Genomic DNA, 10569 nt, shown 5'->3' with positions numbered 1-10569 from the left:
TGTGATTGGTTCTCCCCCCTTAACAAACAATGGGGCTTGCAATGGCTGAAAGCAAAATAAGGGATGATTACAAATAACATCTGGAACCCACAATGGCCATATTCGATGAAGATATTCTTTTGGAAGGTGTATTGGGGGTTCTGCCGATAGGAGTGAAGGTCATGGCCAAAGGTATTGGCTCAGATAGGTGTTTGGGGTGTAAAAAGGCATGTGAAGACGTCTCAGGGATGTCCAAGGATTTGTGGCATGGTAGGAAAGTTATGAAAATGGGTCCAAAGGACCTAAAAGATAGGGTTCTACAAGAATGAGCTGTCCTTTGGGGGGAGGGACGGTGATGAAAATTCAAGCGATTTTGATCTGCACATTGCCTAGGGCAGCCCTTGTAATTTGATATGGTCAATAGATACCTCAAGGCACACTATGTTGAAGGGAATGTTGAAGGGGCAACATTCACAGCAAAGGAAGGATCCAACATCGGTCCTCCTGCATGAAAGTCCTTTCGATTAAGGCACTGGTCATACGATGCATAATTATTAGACACTTTTTGAAATAAATGTGCCTCATATGGTTACACGATGAACTAGTTATTTGTCTTATATGCAACTATGCAAGGCCTTTTGCAACTATATATGCCGATTTTGACATAGTTGCATCAGTAACATCTAATTGATAACTAGGTTACCCGTGATCGCATCCTGAGCAGAACTAGGAAGTTTTATAGAGAAGGCCAATGGGACTATTCTTAGAGATAAGATAAGGATGCATGGTAAGCATGAGAGTGTAAAGAAGGGCACAATACCCTATCTCAATGGAGGGAAGGTGCCGTGTTGTGAACGGAGTGCCTCATTCATTCTTACACACGTCGTGCCCGCAAAGTTATTATGCTCATGGTAGAAATCTCCTAGGGGGGATTTGAAAGTGAGTGTGAGCATTAGAGTACATATGAGAGGGAGACGTCTCTGAGCTTGGGAGGCGAGCGCGCAGATTTTGCATAGAGTACAAGTTCTTGCCTAGTTTTGATAAGAATGTTGACACAAATGTGTGGTGACCTTCTACCTCACACCATGCTTGCAAGCGGGCGTGAAAACACATGCCAATACCCTATAGGCTACACAAAGCATGACCTTGAGGCTTCATGCTAGGGTACACAGTGAGTACAAAGCGTGAACGAGGGTCAAGACTCAAGGCATTCGTGTGAGCACTGCCTTGTAAAAGGACGCGTGTGTTGGGACGCATTCAAGAACGAGCCGTTACCGCCCCTCCGTTTGCATTTGAATGCACATCATGGCGGCATGGCCTCTCCACTTCTTCTCCCCCCTTCTTATTAACGCCCTCCTCCTTTCTTCCCACAGGCCTATGCACCAGCGCTCGACTCCATCGCCATCGCTGAAGCTTCTACATTGCTCGTGAGCTCTCTCTTCTCTCTCTCTCTCTCTCTCTCTCTCTCTCTCACACACACACACACACACACACACACACACACACACACACACACACACACACACACACACACACACCCACCCACCTTGCCCACCAGGCGCCACTGCGTCGGTCTCCCCCCCCTCTCCCTTTCGGCTCTCGGTCATCCAGCCCTAGCTGTCGTTTGGTTCGTCTCCCTTCCATCGTCGCCCTCCATCCGAGCTTTATCACAGGTATTCCCTTCCTGAAACAAACAGCTATTAGTTTGTCACCATGCCTTTCCGCAGGAAGACCCGCAACCCTGTGTCCCGCCCAGAGAAGGAAAACGAGGGAATAGGCGCAGACCAGCCCCTCTCGCCCCGCCTTATTCGCTGTAAGAGCGACAACACACGTCGTACATGCCTTGAAATCAACCTCAACAAGTCGTCCGGCAACAATGGTAACCTGTCCCCAGAGGCCAAAATGTCCAACCTCATGCAGCTCAATGCAGCTCTTATCAAAGAAATCTCATCATTGCGCCATTCCCATGCCGATTCTTGCGACAAGTTTTCAAAGCTTGAATCAAGCCTGTGCGCTGAAAATGAAAAGCTTGAGCTCAATCTTTCCTCTCTCCAGGAAGAGGCATCAGCTCTTAAGGAGGAAAATGCAGCTCTGCTAGCATCGCAGGAAGAGCTGCAGTCCAGCCTTGGCACCTCTCGTGCACAGGTTGAGGGTTTGTCCCTGGAGCTAGCGATGATAAAGGAAGAGGTTAATGAATCTCTGTCTTCCCAGAAGCAAGCTCTCTCTGCCTCTGAAGAGCGCCTAGCCTCTGCCACAGCCGAACTCAATGCTGCGAAAGAGAACGTTTCCTTGATCACCTCTGAAAAAGACTCTCTCTTGATGTCTAAGGCAGAGACAGAGGAAAAATTGGAAGGCCTTTATAAGAGGGAGAATGAGCTTGAGAAACTCCTGCAAGTGGAGAAGAAGGCAGTGGCAGATTCCCAGGAGATCATTTCCACAGTAAGGAACGATGTTGAAAAGCTCCTTGTCGATAAGGAAGACTATAAGCAGCAATGTCTAGCTCGTGAGAATGAGGCAATGCAGAAAATGCAACAGCTTGAAGAAAGATTGAATGCCTGCACCACCAAAGCAAACAGCTTGACCCTGCAGATTGAAGAAGAAAGGGCAGTTCATGCTGAAGCTATGAAGTCAGGGCAAGAGGAATCTGCCAGTGGTCTTTCTGAACTCTCTGCTGAGCTCTTGGCTGCCAAAGAACATCTTCAACAAAGCAGGTATATGGTTAAAACCCTGAACATGCAGAATGAAAAAGAGCGAACGGAGCATCAAGCTGGAATCACAAATGTTATGGAGAAGCTTAAGAACAGTTCACAGAAAATTAGAGAGACGGAGGAGCTTCTGCACGTAAGAGATTCTTCTATCGAGGTGCTCAGAAAACAGATAACAGAGAATTCTGCTAAACACCATGGTGAAGTAAACTCTCTGCAAGAGAACATTTCTGCTATGGCTATTGAAGTGAGCTCTCTTTCAGAAAATAACCAAAAGCTTCAGGCGAAGAAGGAAGACCTTCACAAAGAGCTTTCAAGGGTTAATCAGAAGTACAGAGCTACAAGTGAGCAACTTGTCAAGGAGAGGAAGGCAATGTCAGAAGTTCAGAAATCTGTGCAGGTTCTTCAGCAAGAAGTTACTCAACTTCAGGTTGTCAAAGAAGAGAGTTTGAAAGAAGTAGATCACCTCAAAGTAGATCTTTCTCAGTGTTATGCCTTGAAGGCAGCCCTTCTCTCAGAAAAAGAAACACTGCTTTCTGAGAAGGTTGCTTTAGAAAGAGATATCTCATCTCTTACTAAGAATGGGTTGAAGTTGTTCAATGAGAGGCAAGATGATCAAAGGGTGCATGCTGAGGAGAGGCAGAGACTGGTCACTGAGTTGAAGACATTGGCAGGTACTGTGTCTGATCTTGAAATTGAGCAAAGTGACCTTCTCAAGCAGTTGAATGTAGAGAAAATGTCAGTGGCAGCAGCTCAGGAGAAGATTGCTGCACTGGAAAGCAGTAAGGATGCCCTACTCAGAGAAAATTTCTCCATCAAAGTTGCACATATGGAGCAGCTGAGATCAAATGAGACAGAGATGGCTTCTCTACATCATGAGGAGCAGAGGCTGTGTCAAATCAACAGCAAGCTTTATGAGCAAGTAGCTTGTACACAACAGGAAAGGGATAATGCTCTAGTTGAGAAGGATAAAGCGGTGGCAAAGCTTGTGGAGTCGGACGTAAGAATGCTTGAATTGAGTTCTGCAAAGAAAGCCGTTCAACAAACTCTTGAAGAAGAGAAATCAAATGCTCAAAGAACAATATCCTCACTTAAAAATGAGATTGCTAGTCTAGAAAAATCAAGGGATCAGCTGATCCATGACTCTGTGTCAGCAAGGACTGAAGCAGAGGCTGTAGCAGAGGATAACAAGCAACTTTCAATGGACTTGACATTGGTGCAAGGTGAGAAAACTCAACTTGAATTACTTCTGTTCAATCTCAGAGAAGAGCTTGTTGAGGCTAGTAAGCGTGCAGAAGTTGCAAGTGTAGTCCTAGCAAAGCAGCACTCTGACATGGAGCAGCTCCAGATTGAGGTTTCCGAACTTGCTACTGCAAATTCTGAGTTGTTGAGTACTATTGAGATGCATGAGGATCAAGGTAAACTCCTGATGTTGGATAACGAGAAAAAGGCTGAGCAGATTACTTTCCTTAGTAAGTTGTCTGCAGAGCTGGAAGTCTCTCACAGTGCTTTGCAGGCCAAAATGGCCAAGCAAAAAGCAGCATTTGAAGCCTTCGAGAGTGACAATGCAGTCCTTCAGAGTAGCATAGAGGCGAAAGCAAAAGCAATATTGGCACTTGAGAGGCAGGTTGAGGATTCTGCCAAGAGAACCATTGCATTGGAGTCTCAGATTGAGGCAATGTCTAAAGTACCTAGTGTGCTTGAACTGAGAGTCAAGAATCTCCAGGAGGACTCCATAGCTCAGAATGCAGCTCTTGATGCAGAGAAGCATGAGAAATTTTATCTTCAAAGCACACTGGAGGATAGAGACCTTAAAATCCAGAGCCTAGAGAAGCAGCTTGTTGAGGCTGCTGAAAAGATTTCAATGGTGGAATCTCAGCTTGAAACAAGCAACAAGAAACAGGCTGATCTTGACTCTGCTATAAATGCTGTTACGGAAGAGCTTGCAAAGGCCAACACTGCTGCTATTGACTTGCAAGATCAGACGAAGGCAAATCTAGATTGCCTGCTGTGTGAGAACAACGAGATTGGGAACTTGAAAACCCAATCCGATGAAGCAATTCAGGCAAATACTGATGTGATCATGAAACTGAAAATTTGTAGTGAGGAGAAAGGCAAACTCGAACCTCAGTTCAGAAATGTTGAAGCGGAGCTTGCCAATGCAAAAGGAGAAGTCTTGAAGGCAGAAAAAGAGCTTCTTGCAGCTGGAAAACGGGAGGGAGAGTTCAAGGAGGCCTCTAAGAGAGTCTCTCTGCTAGAAGCCCAGCTCACAGCCAAGGCAACCATGCAGAATGAGCTGGAATTTCAGGTAATTTCTCTGCAAAATGATCTTCAAGCTGCTCGTGCTGCATCGGCAACAGCAGAAAAAGACTGGAAAGCAAACATGGAGGCCATGCGTGAAAATGCGAATGCCCGAAGCAGGACATTAGAAGAGCAGCTAGAGTCTGTGAAGAAGACATTGGATGAGATGCAGAACAGTACCAACAAAGGGCAAGAGAGCATTGGGTCTCTTCAAGACCAATTGTCATGCTTAATGGAGGAGAAGTCTAGCCTTGAGAGAAAGGTTTCTCTGTTTCCTAGAGCGTTAGAGGCAGAGGAGCCGAATTATGATGAACCGAAAGTTGGGGACATGAAAGTACAGAAGAGATTGGATGATAAGGCAAAGTTTGTTAGGCTTGCCCTGCCTGTGTTTTTGATATCTGCAGCAAGTTCCTTGGTTATTGCAGGCATACAATCCTACATGAAGAAATTGGAGAACTAATGTCCCCTTAACACTAAGCTTTTCCTTCATCTTCCACTCTCCCTTGGCCTGCACCAAAGGTTCCTTAAGGTAATTGTTGTGAGCCATCTTTACTTGAGAGCAGTAATTCATTATCCTCCCTGTCTTCTTGCATGGCCCTTTTATGGCAGAAGGAAATCCATTGGAGTGACAGGATCATTGCTTGTGTCATGTGATAGCCTTGAGCCTTGTTCTTAAGTCGATGAATTCAAGCTCATCTTCAAGAACAGATGGAATTAAAGTTCATGCAAATTTTACTTTTTATTGAAATCATTTGATTTGAAGTTCTTTGCCTTGCTCAACTCCAAAAAGATTGCAAACCTTGCTCTATCAAGGTCTGGCCATGTGAAATATTTTAGGTGATTACTTGCTTTCCTGTTTTGGGTGTAACGTGCACTTTTGGTGCAATGTTATCATTTCTTGTAAAATGTAGATTGAATTCCTTAATGTTTGCATCCTTGAAAACTGCATTTTATGTGAACAATTCCATATACATCATTGTACTTTTGCTCGTTATGCGTACATGATAATGCTTTCCCAAGTGCCTTTAGAAGTATCCAGTGTCAAAATTCTAGTATCCTTGATTGTTTGTGGTTATTGAACTTTCGCAGCCTCTCTGGACACTTGTGCGTTGATGAAGTTTTCTTCATGGGCATGCGGTCTGAGTAAGCACATGCTGTTCTAGTTTCCAATGTCAAACAATTCCCTCCCTAACCTTGTTAGGCCTTTTTTTGATCATGCTGAATACAGTCAATTCGCTCCAATGCCGGCCTCCTACTTATATTCTATGATAGGAGGAGCATTCCAGCTCTCCCAAATGGTAGCCAAACTACATGCTTGATACAACGCCAAACCTGACCTTCATTTTTAACCTGCAGCCAATGAGGGCCCATCACCAGTCATTTGATTCCATTTTCACATGAAAAATTCCCTCATAGCTCTCCAATGTGGCAGGAAAGCAAAATGCTCCTACACAGCATAAGCCTCAATGTGTGTGCCTTGTTTTCTGGATCTTAGGTGGATGGTTTGCTCATGGCTCTCTATGTAGCAGACAATGTCCCCATTCAAAAGAGCCAGTCAAAGTTTGAAGTAGTCTGAGCCAGTAGATTTCCATACTTTGAGAGTTCCTGCATCAGGATCATCTCTTTGTCCCATCCTCTAGACCTTTCATCAGATTGCCCATAAAGATTCATTTATACACATCTTATTTTGCCCTCTCCAGACGACTCCAATTGTCAAAACTGCCCAATCTGAGCTGAAAAATCTCCCTGTATGGCGGCGTCGACTCCATTGCCGTCAAAAGTCGAGGAAGACACTGTCATTCCTCAAATGGTGTGCACGGCCAATGTCGTATCTTCTAGTATGTGGGACAGTAGAATCAACTCTTCAAGGTGGAAGGGAGGCGAAGTAATCTCAGGTATGCCCGAGATCTATGATGATTGAGGGGAGGGGAGGGGAGGGGAGGGGGGAGGGGCAAAGGGGACGAAGTGATCTCCGGGTGCCTAGATTTACATTTTTCCCAAGTTTACTATGCCTGAGATCTATGGTGCTCAATCATCCTGCTGTAGATTCCATTCTCCCATGCGAGTTAGAAGCTCTTTTTCCCTTGCCGGCTTACCACCTCTAGCCCAAAAAACTAAAAAGTAAAGCATTAAAATCCTAGTAAATCAAACCATAATGTTACAACTAGACAAAAAGAATACACTATTATGGGGACAACATGTATGCTTGATTGTCAAAATATCCTTGCATGAGAATAACTTCACATATTCCTTGAGTACCATCAAGTGCTTTTAAAATTCTACCTTATGTGATCTTTTTTTGGTTATGACATGCCACATGCCGAATGGGTGATATGGGGCCCTAATGCATAGGAAGGAGCTGTCTACGGTTGGTGAATTCAAGGTTCGGCTAGCAATGCTTGCACATATACTTGTGCATCGCCAGTCTTTGACTCATAGCTCACACAATTTTCAAAGGATCGAAAGTCTTATAGCCGAGGATACTTCTAGCATGTGGTTGTAATGACAGATAATGCAAACAATGATGTAAGTTGAATATGGCAATGCCTTGTAGTATGCTAGACATTAGCTCAACCTCTCTGATGGCATAGAGGAGTGCATTTTTCACTCTCTAGGAGGTAAATCAAAACATTGATAGTTATATGCTACCATGTGGAGTTAGTGCTCTACTGCTAACAAATGACAGATACTCACACGCAATTATCTCGAGTTTAATTTTGGGTATGTACTACACATGGGAGAGTAGGAGCACCTTGGAGTTAGATAGTGGTGCCACCTTCTAATTAGTGTCCCAAAAGTCGCAATGTGTTTGTCAAATAACACACTAGATGACCTATGCCACAGTAAGAAGGCAAAGGGAAACTCTTTTTGCCAACGTTGCGAATGTATGTTTTGTCTTATCTTGACAAAGTGCCAATGAACTCAATTCAAAGCACTTATAGGCTTTTGGCCCTTTTAAAGTGGACGTGTACTTAATTTTTAGCAAAGCTGTGCAAGCTTTGCACACATTAATAGGGTTAAGAAACCGGGAAAAGTTGGTATGATAGTGGTCATGAGTTGAGTGTCTATGAAGAGCCCTCCACATGCATCACCTTATCAATACTAAGCAAGATCTTGGTGAAATGATCAACCATACTTTTAACTTTCTTGCACCAAAAGCTTATCAAGCCATCCCTTCTCAACTTATCAAAACATCCCTTTCCTTCTTCTTGCTTGCTTCTCTCCTAGTTGGCATCATTTCGATCATTGATCCTCCAACCAATAGCCTTGTTGTGCTCAAGATCCAAGTCCAAGCTTGTGGCAACAAGCTACCTTCTCCTTGTCTATTGGTTGGTTGGCTGCACCAGCTTTTGTGCTTGAGCTATGTTCCTTGAAGCCCTATGCTAAGGAGTTGCACCAAATTATACAACACTCACTTCAGAGGATGCTTTCCCAATGGCTACATAGATTTGATTTTGTTGGAGATATTTCATCATCAAATGGTGGCATGTTAGGTTCCAACTCATGCTTTTATGGACACTTCGGCTATGCATATGCATTCCTTCGTAGTGTGGTCCACAATTGTTTTCTTGGCTATCTTTTGGACACTTAGTCCTCTTTTGGTGATGTAGCACATAGTCAGGCCAACTATATTTCAAGGGTAGTCACTTATCCATAGTTTCCTATATAACCCATACATGTTGTATTAACACTATGGACATTTCTAAAAAACCATCACCACCTTCTAATGTATACATAAAGTATACAACTTTTGGAGTATATATAATCCCTCCAGTTGGGTGGTTGAGCAATGGATGGGCAAGGGAAGTGTTGGTTTTGGCTTGTTTTCTTGTTTTTGTATTTGTGCCACATGATATGGTGCATGTTCTGAAAAGTGATCACCAGGGGGCCCAACTCTCCAAGTAGTATTTCCATCACAATGATGCTCCGTCACATGTTGCCCACTACAACTCCCTATACTCGGCCTCTGTACTTGAGAAAGAAATCATCGGTTGCTTCTTGTTGATCTATGTGATATCAATGCTCCCAAGTGACAATATGAACCCACTAGTAGATCACTAATCAAATAGACTCCCAACCTAATTTGCATCTAAGAAACCATAGAGTTGCACCTTCATGGTAGCCTGCTATAAGAGAGTGCATAACCCAATGTAGCACTCCTCAAAGAGTGTACTTTGTTTCCCTCAAGAGATTCCTCTTTGTCATGAAAATTAATTTCTAACCTTCTAAAAGTATTTTCCATCTTAATTTGGCCATTTAAGTTCGGGAAAATAAAAGAGAACAAGTGAAGTTGATTTACGTGCTTATGGACCATGTCATAAAATATAATATCTAACCGACCTAAATGATTTTCTCATATTAAACTGATCATTTAATGTGGGAGAATAAACGGGAACAAGAGTTAATATATGGACATGTGCTTTTAGATTTATCTAAGCACGGGACCAAAGGCAATGGGTCCAAATGGGAGATGGTATAGCAAAGAGAAATGCTAGCTAATGGAGCTTAATAGACCTAGGGTTAGCTTCATTAAAGACATCCAAAGGTTAATGTTAAAAGTCCTTAGACCTAGGACCTTAGGCAAGCTAGGGCTGAGCTTGAGGTGGGAACCCGGACCAAGCTTGAGGTGCTTGTCGTGCTTGAAGTCAAACCATGGCCTACAAAGGAGGGGGCGAGCCCCAAGAGTAGGGGGTGGGATTGAATGGTCTTTCCCTCACCCAAGAGACACCCCTTGCTCAAAGAGGCAAATAGGACACATGACACGCCCCTAGCTAGGTTGCCCCCATAGTGTGCCTAAAGCCTTTTGGATGGCCTTGAGGAGGTCCAATGAGAATTTAGTTTAATTAAACAATTATCTAGGTATTATCAAGTCCTCTCTCTCAAAGAGGTAAGGAGGACACTTGTCCAAAGACTACCCATGTTGCTTGAAATGCATTGTGCATGTGATTGGCTAGGCTTAGAGGGGTCCAACGAGCTTCAAGCTTGAGCTACAAGGAGGGGTGGTCGATCAAAGAAAGCAAGGGGGGTATACTCCCTCTCACACACACTCATTTTCTCTCATTCTCACTTGGTGAAAGTGCAAGATTTTATCTCCTTCTCGAAGCTTGAGAAGTTGAGAGCCTACACCAACACTCTTGGCTATGGAATGCAAATCTAACCAAGAGCCATGCTTCAATGCTATGCTAGCCATCTTCTTCATCTCCATTACTATGCTATGCTAAGCTACAAGAGTAATACAAGTGAGGAGTCCATTTCTTTCTCGTATGATACTTCTTCTTCCTCTTCCCTTCCCTCACTCCCTGCTAGCTCTCCACCTTTGAAGGTGTTTGAGGTCTTGAGATTGAGCCGGGGATATGTTAATGGTTTTTCAAGCTAATTAAGGACATAATTTTGGTGTATGAAGTCTACCATCCTCATTGCACCAATGAGGTCTCAAGGAACACAATCTTGTATTGTACCAAGTCTCTCTTTATGGGGGAAACTATAATACAAAAGCCTTTTGGAGGGGGGACCGGCTCCACATAAATCTGGTCCTCAACTGTTGTCAATTTCTCTAATCCTTTCTCTCTCTCTTTGACAAGTA

The 10569-nt window shown here is 43.7% G+C and overlaps 1 protein-coding gene across 1 annotated transcript; it reads left to right on the top strand.

Annotated features, from left to right (window-relative positions):
• Positions 1 to 1282: 1282 nt before the first annotated feature.
• Positions 1283 to 5751, top strand: LOC147426996 (uncharacterized). The gene has a single exon (XM_086498621.1). It carries the CDS (start codon positions 1693 to 1695, stop codon positions 5443 to 5445), a length of 3753 nt encoding a protein of 1250 aa, XP_086354747.1. The 5' UTR covers positions 1283 to 1692; the 3' UTR covers positions 5446 to 5751.
• The last annotated feature ends 4818 nt before the right edge of the window (positions 5752 to 10569 follow it).

The sequence above is a fragment of the Adiantum capillus-veneris genome, chromosome 24 (assembly GCF_014529385.1).
Source record: "Adiantum capillus-veneris isolate H3 chromosome 24, ASM1452938v2, whole genome shotgun sequence".
Taxonomy (NCBI): domain Eukaryota; kingdom Viridiplantae; phylum Streptophyta; class Polypodiopsida; order Polypodiales; family Pteridaceae; genus Adiantum; species Adiantum capillus-veneris.
Note: the sequence above shows the minus strand (reverse complement) of the source record. Positions and strands in the feature narration are given on the sequence as shown.

What these genes read in the sequence shown, in the direction of transcription:
- LOC147426996 (XM_086498621.1), top strand. Translation starts at nt 1,693, where the DNA reads ATGCCTTTCCGCAGGAAGACCCGCAACCCTGTGTCCCGCCCAGAGAAG.